The sequence below is a fragment of the Parasteatoda tepidariorum genome, chromosome 1 (assembly GCF_982258835.1).
Source record: "Parasteatoda tepidariorum strain Cologne lab strain chromosome 1, Ptep-v5.0, whole genome shotgun sequence".
In the NCBI taxonomy this organism is placed as follows: Eukaryota; Metazoa; Arthropoda; class Arachnida; order Araneae; family Theridiidae; genus Parasteatoda; species Parasteatoda tepidariorum.
In genome coordinates, this window is record NC_141755.1 from 67,723,184 (window position 1) to 67,737,188 (window position 14,005).

General features: G+C 26.7%; 1 protein-coding gene across 2 annotated transcripts in view; it reads left to right on the forward strand.

Annotated features, from left to right (window-relative positions):
• Positions 1 to 14,005, forward strand: part of Dcr-1 (Endoribonuclease Dcr-1) — a 44,631-nt gene that overhangs the window by 991 nt on the left and 29,635 nt on the right. For both annotated transcript variants that reach the window (XM_087165723.1, XM_087165717.1), the window contains exons 2-9: positions 1,526 to 1,618; positions 3,330 to 3,492; positions 4,166 to 5,694; positions 7,358 to 7,509; positions 9,563 to 9,701; positions 10,573 to 10,648; positions 12,177 to 12,337; positions 13,165 to 13,344. In XM_087165723.1, coding sequence (XP_087021849.1) covers positions 1,526 to 1,618; positions 3,330 to 3,492; positions 4,166 to 5,694; positions 7,358 to 7,509; positions 9,563 to 9,701; positions 10,573 to 10,648; positions 12,177 to 12,337; positions 13,165 to 13,344 — 2,493 coding nt within the window. The remainder of the gene's footprint in view (positions 1 to 1,525; positions 1,619 to 3,329; positions 3,493 to 4,165; positions 5,695 to 7,357; positions 7,510 to 9,562; positions 9,702 to 10,572; positions 10,649 to 12,176; positions 12,338 to 13,164; positions 13,345 to 14,005) is intronic.

Sequence of the window (14,005 nt, forward strand, 5' to 3'; positions counted from 1 at the left end):
AATTTTTTCACGTTTTTTTTAAAGAAGATATTACTGTTTATTTATTTATTTTTTTGTTGTTGTTGCAAAAATCCTACTAATTCTAGTTTTAAAGCATATTTGTCAATATCAAATTTTATTTTAACATTGTTAATTTATTATATTAAATATATATTTTATTGTAAATATATTTCTGGATTTTAATGTGTATAATTCAAATTTTCGTCATTATTAAAATAATAATTATCATATCGCATGGAAAAAACAAGCTGTCTAAAGATAAAATCAGATTCTTTTTGTGTAAACGTGTTTTTTTTTTTTTAGTAGATGATTAAGTAATTCCAAATCAAAAAAATTATTAACCTACAGTCAAGGAAAGGTATAAAACAAAACAATTTATTTTATTATTTCAAGAAATTTTTAAAAAAAATAACCTTGATTCTAATTTTATGAATTGTTTATTTTACACATGTTTTTCAGTAGTTAATAATAATACATACATTTCTCTTCTTTTTGTATCAAATTTAAATCATGTTTTTGACTGAATGAGTTACTATGAGAATTTTATGTTGAAATGTATTGTTATGCTACTTTTAATAGGATTTCTATTATAATTGTATTTATAAAATTTAACTAACTATAAACTGTTGAAGTTCGCAGTGGCCTCTTAAAAGTTTTTTCTTTTCCTTTTTTTTTTTTTTTTTAGTCTTTTTCTGAAAAGATTATTGTGCATGGTTAATTTAAAGTTTCTAAGTTAAGTTTTCAAAACATTTTTTTTCTTGATATTTTAGCTAATAGAATAGAAATTTTATATAGTGATAATGCTTAAAAATGATATTTTAAAACTTTTTTGCTGGCTCAATTGCCTTTAAATAGTTAAGCATTGTGCATATTATATTTATTTCATAATTACATATCTTCAAAAGAAATTAAAGCTTATTATTTAAAATCAAGATTCCGCATTTTAAAACAGTTTTAATAGTTTAAAAGGATCTCAAATTCTGCATTTAAAATAAATCTGAACTTGAATAATGTTAAATTTTTAAATTTAATAATTAATACTAAATCATTTTTAAGCAATACTGGACTATTATTTGGTACTATTCCATTTTTCAAGACGATGTCGATATTTGAAAATAGATGATAAAGATAGATGAAAAACCTATAATCACAGTACCAGTAACACATATTACCGCAATCAATTAAGCATCACTGGCATCATTAATAGCTTGATGATTTTTTATGATTCTTTGAAGTGGAGTAGTACCCAATGTATTTTTTAATAATTGTTTCTTTCTTCTATTGATACATTTGAATGTTATTTTAATATCTTTAGCTTAATTTATCCTCCAAACTAATAATTACCATGCTAACTTTGTCAAATGAAGTAAAAAAATATGTGTAGTGAATTTAATGATTTGTGATATTCTATATCTCTTGTTAAATATACTACCTTAAGTGTTCTGGCCCAACTTTCTGGGAATTGTTATCCAATTATTTGTGAAAGCATGAAAATAATATTCACTGTTCTAATTTGACATTTCAGATGAGTACCTATGCTTTGAAGCCTCCTAAACTTCGAAGGTATCACATATTGGAAAGTATTAGTTCAAAGACATTCATTCCTCGAGAATATCAGGTTAATTTCAATTAGTTACTTTTATTAATTATCTATGCCAGTATTTGTTGTATTGAAAAATTGGTAATAACATAAAATTTATTTTATATTTATGCACATGCATTAAACTATCCTTATACTTTGTGTCGCTCTACCTTCATTTAATAGGGATCAGAGGTGTTTTACTTTTTTTTTTATGGTACCATTAAATGAAATAATGGTTCAAATAATGCAATTCGGAATCAAATGATTAAATTTTGTCCCCGATATTGGAATGAATGGTTCAGTGTGGATGTTCTAAAATGAAATTACATCTCAAGAAATAGCAAACAAGACTTTATGCATCGGTCATTTTATTGCAACGGTTGCTGTAATAGGGGTCATGCTAAAGAGCATAGACTATATGTACAGTGTGCAAAAAAATTAGCGGACTATCCTAAATAGCTTTAGATCTAATGATTGGATCTTCACATTTTAAGTCTCAATCTTAATGGTTCAAGAGGGTGACCTCAAATATGCTAATTAATTTGTGCAAACAGTATTTTAAGTTATGATATTGTACACAAAAATGTACTTTTTTTGAATAAACATACCATTTTTTAACGTATTCGGACTGACTTCCAAAATCTAGAGAGTATCCACTATCTGGAAATTATGATCCCAATAGTTTGGCAGGAGAATGGCCTGAAGCTTATAGCCTGTATAGTTAATTTTATTTTTTGCATATTTCACCATATCTCGAGAACTTTTTAAGTGAATTGAAAAATGCTTGCATATAATTATAAAACTCATTTATCCAAAGATTTTGCATTCCATGCGAAAAATAACTTTTAGTAAATATTTATCACTTTTGATTATTTTATTTAATAATAGTTGGAAAAGTGTTGAGTCAGAAAGTATAAAATTTTTACACCATTTTAAAGAATGCCATTTTATATGGCAAAATATAAAATTTGAACGAAATCATTCAAATAGTTTCTGAGATATCGAATTTTAGAAAGTCGTAATTATAAAATTCGACCTCAAGTACACCCCCTTGGTATAACTTGAATGAAAATGTGCATGATTATTAAAACAGAATCACATACCCGTCACATTTATTCCAGTGAAGTTTTGAAATCATATTGGGAAGAATCAAAACATGAAAGATGACACTGTATGTTACGATAAGTGAAGTTGTCACAGCAGTCTTATGCTTCATGTTAAACAGTTTAAAATAATGATTGTGAAATCAAATGTGCCTACTTTTTTTCTGTAATATTAATACTTGTTCAGTTGCTGAGTTAACTGATTGGAATAAAAATAACTTTATGTTAAAAATTTTATTTATTTTTTTCAAATTTTATCTGGTTTTACTACTATTAAATACCTCAAAAATTTATATCAGATATTTTAAAATCTATGTTTTTACAATTTAGGTAAAATTTAAGGTTGGTGCAGTGAAACTGATTCCTGCTATTGTGCTTTTAAACATCAATCCAATCAAACAAACAAAAATACTTTATTCAATCAACTTTATTCAATCTAATCAAACTTATCTATATGCTTTAACACTTAAGAGAGTATTTATTTAATTTTCATTTTAATAAGTTTTAATTATGTTTAGAATGTTTTCATTGAAACTAATGTTAGAGGGAAAATTATATTAATCTAATTCTACCAAAAATAATAGACTAACATCTACATGTCATTGTATTTTTCTAATGTGTTGGAAATTTGTCATTTACAATAGGTTGAGCTATTAGATTCTGCAAGAAAAAAGAACACAATAATATGCCTTGGTACAGGTACTGGGAAAACATTTATTGCTGTTATGCTGATAAAGGAATTTTCGCATTTGGTTCGAGATTCTTTATCAAATGGAGGGAAAAGAACTATTTTCCTGGCCCCAACAGGTTCGATTGCAGTTTTATTTTTCTAATCTTATTAATTCAGTACTTTTCTTAAGTATTAAAATTTTTTGTTACTAATAACTTCCTTAAATTATATACTTTCTAAATTTAAATTTGTAAATTGGATATAAATTTACGCATTATGAAAACTATCCTTGAAATAGTTTTTTGACTTTCTTTTATATTTCCTATGGATTGGATCTTTTTTGTTAATTATATGTAAGGAATTTAGAAAATTATATTGAGAATGTTTTTTCTGGAAATTTGAAATAATAATTAGTATAGCTAATATGTAAATTAAGACAGATAATTCAATTCAATTTATTTGTTAAAAAAATATAGCTGATCCTTTTTTGCAGCATGTCATAATTTTCTAAAAAAAAAAAAATTCAATAAACAGTCAACTTTCATTTTGTCCTCTTAACACCCTGAACTAAAGCGTCTTATTAGTCAATAAAGTCTGATATAGTGTTAGCGGACTAATTTTTAGGTAATCAATATAAGATTATTGAAAATGCATTATATATGCATTCTTTGTATGATTGTTATTATTTTTTTTTATGTTATGGGTATTTTTTAAAGAAAAAATATATGTTGCTTTTCAAACAATTACAGAATTCCATTGAAAAATTTTATTTTTAATTTAAATTTCATTTTTTATTTTCTCTTTCTTTAGTCCCACTGGTCATACAGCAAGCCAAATTTGTCAGAGACTGTACTGACTTAAGAGTTGGGCAGTATTTTGGACTAGACCTTGAAAAGTGGCCCAAAGAAAAATGGCTTAAAGAAGTTGAAACTCATCAAGTTCTAGCAATGACTCCTGACCTTTTCTGCGTTATTCTTTATCATGGCTTTTTACCACTTTCATCAGTTAATTTAATTATATTTGATGAATGTCATAATGCTGTGAGAAATCATCCATACTGTAAAATCATGAATTATTTTGATGTATGCGAGGCTGGGAAAGAGCCACGAATTTTGGGAATGAGTGCCTCTTTAATAAATAACAAATGTAGACCATCAGCTATAGATCAACAAATAAAACAACTTGAAGCAGTATTAAAATCACATGTAGAGACAGCTACCGAATTGACTTCACTAAGTAAATATGGATCAAAACCTAAAGAATTCATTGTTCTGTATAATTCATACTCTGATGATGATCCTATTTTAACCACTGTGATAAGCAAAATTAAAGCTGCCCTAGAGTTTTTAAATTTCGTAAATGTTCCGTATGATGAAGATGATCCATACCCCCATCCTTGCCACCAACCTAAACGGTACTTAGTGGAACTTTCATATGTAATTTCGTCACTTGGTCTTTGGTGCAGTTTAAGAGCCATTAAATTATTTCTTGAAGAAATCGATATGTTTTTGGATTCATCACATTGGAGTTATTTACCGGCACATAAAGTTTATATTGTTCTTACTAGGACTGTTTTAGTAATGGCGGAAAAAGAAATTCATTCTCTTCTAGGCAAAAACAATATTTTGTCAAATTTGGTTGAAAGGATTCCGCCTAAAATGAAAAGATTATTAGAGGTTTTAAAACCATATAAGCCTGAACCTGTGACACCTTGTAATGCTGAGTTAATTAATGGCACTTGCATTAACAATTCATGTGATATTGAAGCACGAAACTCTAGTATCAACAATCAGAATGGACAGGCACTTCAAAACAACCAAAAAACTAGTGACACTCATAGTGAGCTGGAAGCTAACAAGTGCAATACTTATAAGAGAAAATATAAATCAAACAATTTTTCTGATGATAGTAAAGTGTTATGTTGTTTAATCTTTGTAAGACAGCGCATAGCAGCTTATCTCTTAAGTGAATGGCTTGCAAAAGTAAAAGAAAATGATCCTGACTTTAGTTTTTTATCACCGAGTTATATTATAGGCCATGGAAAAAACACGAGTGGTTTAAAAAATGCTGCTATGAAATTTCAAAAACAAGAGGAAGTGCTGCAAAAATTCAGGACTAAATTATATAATATTGTGGTTGCTACGTCTGTTATAGAAGAAGGGATGGACATTCCAAAATGTAACCTTGTTATCCGTTTTGATAGGCCTGAAAACTTTCGTGCTTATGTGCAGTCTAAAGGAAGAGCTAGAGTTAATGATTCTCATTATATTATGATGGTTAAATCTCCAGAAAAAGAAACATTTGAAGAAATTATATCTGATTATAAAACTGTAGAAGAGGTAGGATGGTTTTTTATATTTTCATATAATACTTTAGCACAAATTTTATTTTATTCATTAGTATATAACCATCTCTATACAGTGCTCACCGCATATTAAAATTATGTTGATAGCATTTGATTTTATAAACAGGAATACCTATACTTCGGAGAGAAAAAATTTCAAATTTAAACTTTACAAATACTTTGAAAGTTAAATTCATATTTATATTACACATTTCTATTAAACATCAACTACAAGTTGTATTTAACGGAAAGATTTTTAAATCCTAGAAATGCTTGATTAGCAATATTTGAAGTTAAAGATTCAACATGGTTTAAAAGTTTTTCTAACTTTCAATATTTATTTTGTTGACCTCAAATATGCTAATTAATAAGTGCTGATAATATTTTTAAGTTACGAAATCACACACAATGCCATACTTTCTCTGAATAAACATAATTATTTTTTAATAGTTTGAATTTATGAACCCCAAAATATAGGGCATAGCTGCAATCTGGGAAATATGGTCTCAATAGTTTGGCCAGGAGAGCACTCTAAAGTTTGGACCCCTTAATGTTAATTTACTTTTTGCATGTCTCGCTATATCTCAAGAATTTTTTAAGCCAATAAAAAAAATTTCTGTTCAATTATAAAATTCAGTTATCCAAAGATAATTCCTTGCAAAAAATAACTTTTAGTAAATATTTACTATTTTATTTAGGAATGGTAAAGAAAATTTGAATTGTAAAGTATAAGATTGTTTGCACCATTTTAAAGAATACAATTTTACATGGTAAAATACAAAACTTGAGCGAAATCAGTCGAATAGTTCCCGAGAAAATTTTAAATATGCAATTTTCTCAAAATTCGATTTTTCAGGAGCTATGCTACCAATTTTGCTCAAATTTCGCATTTTGCCTTGTAAAATTACATTCTTTCAAAAGATGCAAAAAATTGCAAATCTTACAATTCAAAATTTTTTCGTCCATTCTTAAATAAAATAGTAAAAAATAATAAATGCTTACTAAAAGTTTTTTTTTCTTCATAAAATTAACTTTAGGTAAACAAATTTTATAATTGAGTATAAAAAGTTTTCAATTTGCTTAAAAAGTTCTCAAGATATGACGCAATACGCAAAAAGTAAAATTAACATTGAGGGGTCCAAACTGCTTTTCCTGACCAAACTATTGGGACCATATTTCCCAGATTATGACTGTTCCCTATATTTTGGGGGTCAGAGAAAGTACGCTTTGTGTCTGATTTCATAACTTAAAATATCGTCTACACTAATTAATTAGCATATTTGAAGCCACCTCTTCAAGCCATTAAGACTGAGTCCTAAAGCGTGACGATCCAATCAATAGATCCAAAGTTATTCAGGGTAGTCCTTTGTTTTGTGCATTGTACATTTGTACAACTGTGTAAATAAATTTTTTTTAATGATTAATAGAATACAAAATTTATGAAAATGATTTTTCATTTGTTATATTTATTATCTCTCCTGTATTTAAATTTTAAATATACTTATAATTCAACTTCATTTTAAATATACTTATAAGTAATTAATTCAGTAATTAAATCAATTTTTGAAATCATTTATTAGTAATAGTAATTAGTATTAAGCTAATCATATCCATTTTAGTATTTTAAAATACTATTGAATCACTGTTTCATATTTTAGTTGCTATTGATGAAATGTCATAAAGCTGACCAAGACATGGAAGAAACAGTGTTAGAAAATTCTATTGATAACCTAATTGAACCATACATGCCAGTAAAGCAAGATGGTTACCCTCGTGTTACACTCTCAACTGCTATTGCTCTTGTAAATAGGTTAGTACTGTTACATAGTTATTTGTATATGCATTACTAAGAATTTATATATTTTTTACTCCTCTTTAGATAAAATTATAAGACCTCTTTAGACACAAAGATAAAATTTGTGTTGCATAAAAGTATTATCTAATAAAGAAGATATAAAACGCTAGAATAAATATATCTAATGAAGATTGCATAAAATGCTGTAATAGAAATATAATCAAATAAAAGAGATATAAAGTGCATCAAAATTCTATTGATGACCTGATTAAACCATACATGCCAGTAAAGCAAGATGGTTCCCTCTATTTTTACTACTTTTGTAAATTATTTAGTGCTATAACATTGTTCTTTATATATGAATATCTAAGTATCGTTATTATTTTTATATTTTGTTATCTATTAGAGCAAGAATAACTTTATTGCTAAATTAAAACTATGTTAAATGATATAAAGAAAAAACTAATTATTTTTCAATCTGATGATATTTCCCTAGAAAATGTTTGTAAGGGTATAATAGCTTTTTAATGTTAATAAATTTAATTATTAACTTATTTAAATGTACGGGACCACAATTATTAAGCTATGTAAAAAGCGAACTGTTATACTGTTAAAAATTATAAAAACTTAACCTTTCGATGTAGGGCATTTTAAGGAATATTTTTTATTTACCCACTCTTATTGTCTTCATTTTTGGAAAGAAAATGTTAAGCCACTGATGGTTCTGCTCATAGAAAGTTATCTGTTGTGATGGTTCTTATTTTATTCCCCCAAATAGTCATGCAGGTAAAAAATCTCACTTCATTTTCAACCTACAAATGGTTCTACACTTAGAAAAAGCCTCTTATTTCTTCGCACCAAACAACCACTTACCTTGAATTCAATGAGTGAAAAACAATCCATCATACTACAGATTGGAGGGGAGAGGAGGAATTAGCCTGAATCTAGTTTGTATAAGAAAAGTGTGAGCAATTTAGAATAAGTAAATATAAAAGTGTAAAAATTGCCAACAGATTAAAAAGCAGCATGTCAGAGCATACTCTAAAGTATTTATGCCTCATCACTTTTGTGATTTTTTGAGAGTTATGCTGTTAGGTTGCTCCCGGGGATTGGTTGGGCACACTGCAAAACTCCATTTTGTTCTTTCATTCTATTTCAAACTATGCTAACAGATATAATCAGGCTGGATAGGATAAAATAATTCTCAATGAAATATTTTAGTAAATGGTACAATAAGGTTAATAACTAGTGCAAAGTTACAGCACTAAATCAAATGAGCATATTAATTAGATAAAGAAATAGAGAATTATTCGTCTGCTCAATATCACTGATCGTTTATATCTTCTTTTTCTTATTCCTTTAATTTTTGGAGACTTCTTCCTTTCTTTACATTTTAATTTTTAGAACATTATTTAAATTCACATTCTATATTTTATTTATAAAGATTTAAAAGGCTTTAAAATTTAATTTTTAGTAAAAATAGCATTTAAAAAATTGAAACATAAAATATTTATTCTGCCTGTGTATGTTTGAAATTAGGATCTATACTGTTTTTAATTAAAATCCAGAAATTTGAAAGTTCTGTGTTGTTAGGATATATAGTTTTCAAAATCTAGCTGAATCACTTTATAGTAATTTCATGTATTTGTTTAAGTTCATGAGACGGAACTGATTTTTTAAACTTAAAATATTTGGAACATATAATGGGCTAGTCTTATCTGTATTGCTTAAGAAGGCCTCTCATTATAACCTAGTATAATTAGCTCACAATATGTGTGAATATTTTTTTGAACTATGACTCTGAAAATATTAAATATGTAATTATGGAAAATTTATTTGTTTTCATAATATTCTTATCATTATTTAGTTGATGACTATAATAATTTGATAAAAAGTTTTTGTAAGAATTAATTTATAACTATATTAACTGTTTTATAAAAACTTAAACTATGGCAATGTTTTAATATAATTATTGTAATTAGTTTTCATAAAAATATGTTTGTCTCATATTTTTCTAATTTTGTCTTTTAAATGTTACTAAATAATTATTTTAGCTTCAATTTTGTAGGTATTGTGCAAAACTTCCAAGTGATACTTTCACAAGGCTTACTCCAAAGTGGAAGATAATAGAAGACAGAAGTCTTACATCACCATTTCAATGTGTCCTAAAATTACCCATTAACTCACCATTAAAAAAACCGATTGAAGTAAGAGTTACGATTTTTTTCTGCTTATTGCTATTAAAATTAAAACAGAGGGTTTGCTCTATTACGCTCAACATGATTCAGTTATCTATGGTTATAAAATGAAGAGTTTGCCAATTTATCTCTCTTATAACTTTAGAACCATTTGTGCAAGCATCCTAAAATTTAGACAGTGAGTAAAAGGGGCAAATTTAGAGCCCAATCCTGAAAACCGCTTGAAATTTATTGTTTACATTTGCTTGTAATTTTAGATATTGTGATAATTCATCTAACTCATATGTTTAAATGATAAAAAAAAAAAAAGTACGCATTTTTATAATGATTAATAAGTGCATGATTTTAGGGTTGTGCATCTAATTTTGTTGCCAATAATTGTAGAATTTATCAGAAAGATTGTCTTTTTATACTTTTTTTTCTGTAAAGTAGCATAAGAGAAATTAGTTTATTCTTCTGGATTGTATACATGTTAGAAAACATAAAGTTCTATATCCAGAACCATCATTAAGTTAGTGTTTGTACTTAAATATCATAACACATTTTTTTTTATTTGATATTACCATAGAGTTTTTATTTTTAAAAAAAAAAGAAAAAGTATGAATAAGAATAGAAATAGGACATTTTCATAGTTATTTAATTTTTTATTGCTTTTTATGAATTTTCTTAATTAATTCCTTTGTAAATGTTGAAATTTTCAGAAATATCCAAATTGATTTGTCTTACAGATTAAAATAATATTTATTTAACTTGTTAATTTAATTAAAATTCAGTTAATTCTCAATATTTATGGTTTTATACAAAATTAATAAATTGTACTGTTATAGAATGCTTTTTTACGTTTTTACTTAAAGTCCATCTTATGTGTATATATTTTTAGGGGCAATGGATGCAAAGTAAACAGCTCGCAAAAATGGCTGTAGCATTGAAAACTTGTGAAGAACTGCACAAAGCTGGTTTGTATTTTAATAATAAATACTCATTGTAAAGTCTCCATTCTTTTTTTCAAAATGTATTTTAAATGAGTTTTATTTATTAATCATAAATAATTAACGTCATCAAATTTAAAGTAACATCCAAAAAGTAATATGTTTTTTTTTTAAAAAAAACAACTCTTTAGTGGTATTGTAGTTAACCCTTGGATGCTACAAGTTTTGTTTTCTTACCTGATTGCTTTATTGTTAAGAGTGTTGGAGAAATTATTTCATTTCTCTCAACAACTTAAAGCCTAACTGCTGAATATTTTATATTAGTAAATAGATCTCATTCAAAATAGGCAACCTGAAACTAAGTATTATTTTTAAACACTATTAATAATTTTTAAAACAATTTTGAATGTGTTTTTAGAGCATTTTTTATAATGTTTACAAAGGGTAATAAATACATGCTTTAGAAATGTTTTCAAAGTTACATTCAAATACTTCGTTTTATATAAGTTATAAGTGAGCAAATGATATTTATAACTAACAATATGGAAATATGTAAAAAGAAGTGTTATCAAAAAACATTTTTCCCCGAGGTTAGAAAATATTTTCTGCATCGAAATCCTTCTTCAATTCCCCCTCTTATTCACATGTAGCTACAAGTGTAAATCACCCATAAGATTTGGATAAAAAGTATAGTTAAATTTTGGCGAATTTTAAATTTCAATCTCTTTCTTTCTCTGAAATTTTTTCTTAGGAGCTTTCAAATAATTTTGGAAACATAGAGCATTTGCTGCTTAATGTTTTTGTAGAAAAACTATTTATTGAATGATCTCTCAATTTGCCATTTAAAAACTATTATATGATTACTAAATTATTGTATATGATTGATATCAATCATTTTTAAAATCAAATCAAGGAGGTGAATCAATAATTATGATAACTATTAGTTACTGTTTTGAGAAAGTAAAGTAGAGTAGTAGTAAATGCCGAAAAAAACTTAAGAACTGAACTGAAAAACCTATTGTCCTCTCCTTGTAATAAATCAATCCTCAAAAAACTTTTGCGTAAATTTTTACCATGCCCTCCACTCTTCTTCTCTGTATACGTTTGACTTTTGTTCTGAGATGCCAGAAATTTTTTAACAAATTAGGGGGAAAATATTTATAATGGTGTCATAGTTAACATTCTACACACAAAGCTACTGCTGTACACAGAGTTTTGCATTCTGACCCGCACGCTTCCTCATGAAAAAATCAATTTGTGTTTTATGTTATTCTATATTAGTTTTTGGAAGAAAATTAATCCTCAGAAAATTGTCCTTAAACGAACTTAGTGACGTCAAATACAAGTAGTTTTTCTTTAAGGTATCTTTAATATCTAACTTGACAATTGAAATTTAAAACTTAATTAGAAAAATCTTCATAGTTTAAGAGTTTTATTTTAATTTGTGATGGATGTAAAATGTAAAAAATTTTCTTATTTGTGAATTGTTTATTTTAATTTTATCAGTTATATTTTAATGATAATGGTGATAGTATTTTAATGTTCTATGTTTTAGGTGAATTGGATGATAATCTATTACCTACTGGAAAAGAAGCTGTGAAGGCAGAAGATTTTATGTTTGATGATAAAGAGGATTATTTTAAGAAAGATGAGGATGCAAGAAAAGATCCTGCTCGACCTGGCACAACTAAAAGAAGACTATATTATTTTAAAAGAGTAAGGTTGTTTTTTTTTTTTTTTAAAAAAGAAAGAAAGAAAAACAAATTGTCTATTGCAATGAAAAACATATTTTTTAATCATCTTATATATTTGATTAAAGTTTCCTTTCAGGAAAAAATTTATATGTACATGTACACAGAGGTGTAGCAGTGTACGTTAATTAGCCTTCTATGCCAATTCGCTGAAGGCAGTTACAATTTGAATGTCAACCTTCATACATATATTTTCCCCGTGAAATAAAGATGAAACCACGCTGCTGAATTAATTGTAATAAATTAGTTATCTTACTGTTAGTTTATAATACGAGAACACAAGACCTGGTGTTCAAAAGGTTAACTGTTTAATTATAAGCATTTAAATTCTTACATTTTCTATAATCAATCTATACCCAATGGTTTTCCCTTTAAAAAAATCTCAGAAAAAAAAACAAAAAAACTTGAATTTTTCCACATCTAAACTTTTATTTTTTCAAAAACTCCCTCTAACTTTTGGGCTAAAAAAGTTTCCCTCTCTTAATTGTTTCTCTTTAAAAAAATTTCTTTATCAAAAACTGCTAATTTATGGGTTAAAAGTAATATTTTTTTATAGAGAAGAAAAGAGAATTCACATATTAATCATTTTTGCTCACTAATCTGCATAGAAATTTATTTTGGGTGGTATTTTAGTTTGAAGTGCATGTAATCAAAAAAATTTTTTATTACCAGCAATGTTTTACTGAATTTGTATGTTTCCTCACTTTTTATTGTTAAAATCCTTCTTTGCCCTTTTAAGATTTATTTGTATTTGTAACATGGATTTAACTGAAAACTTGCATTTTTTATTAGGTTGCAGATGCACTTAAGAACAGTGCACCTTCTCCTAGTTCACCTTGTTACTTGTACGTTTTTGATATGAAACTGACATGCCCCATACCTGAAGAACAAAATACAAGAGGTCGAAAAATACATGATCCATCAGATACAGCGAGGGGATTCGGAATCTTAACAGGCAAGATTATACCGCCTGTAATTATATTTTTTTCCTATTAAAAATCTAAATTTTTGTATTTTAAATTAGTAATTATAAGTGGTATTTTCTTTTCAACACTTCATATAAACTTATAATGGTAATACAAAGCAATAAAATTTTCCTTTAAAAATACTTCTACCTCTGTCATAAACAATTGTTAGCGCCAATTGTCAGAGATGCCAACTGCTCCGGACATGCCAAAATAATTTTAAAAAACGGTAAATAACTGCAAAGTAAATTTTGCAAATATTTTACTGCTTTTGCTTGCTTTTTATAAAGTGTAGCATCACATAAGTGCTGTAAAGTGGTGAATTATATAGGCCTACAAATTATTTAGAAATAGTGGTGGATAAAAATCTACTAAATTGAATTTATTAAACCAAGAATCACAATTGATAAAGTTGGCATCTCTGAATTGTTTTTGTTTATTTTTTATGTAGCATTATTTGACTTTGTTTTTTATAAGTTTCAAAAAGTTGATATTCTTATAATTTGAAAGTTTTTTAGTTGCAAGAGAAAAATATTTTCCTTAAAATATCTATAAGAGCCTGTTCACAGCAAAATGTAATTATTAAAAAGAATTGAAAATTGTTTGAAATGGTAAAATTATTAAAAGAAAATGCTTACTTAGTTCATTAATATCTAAATATAATTTAG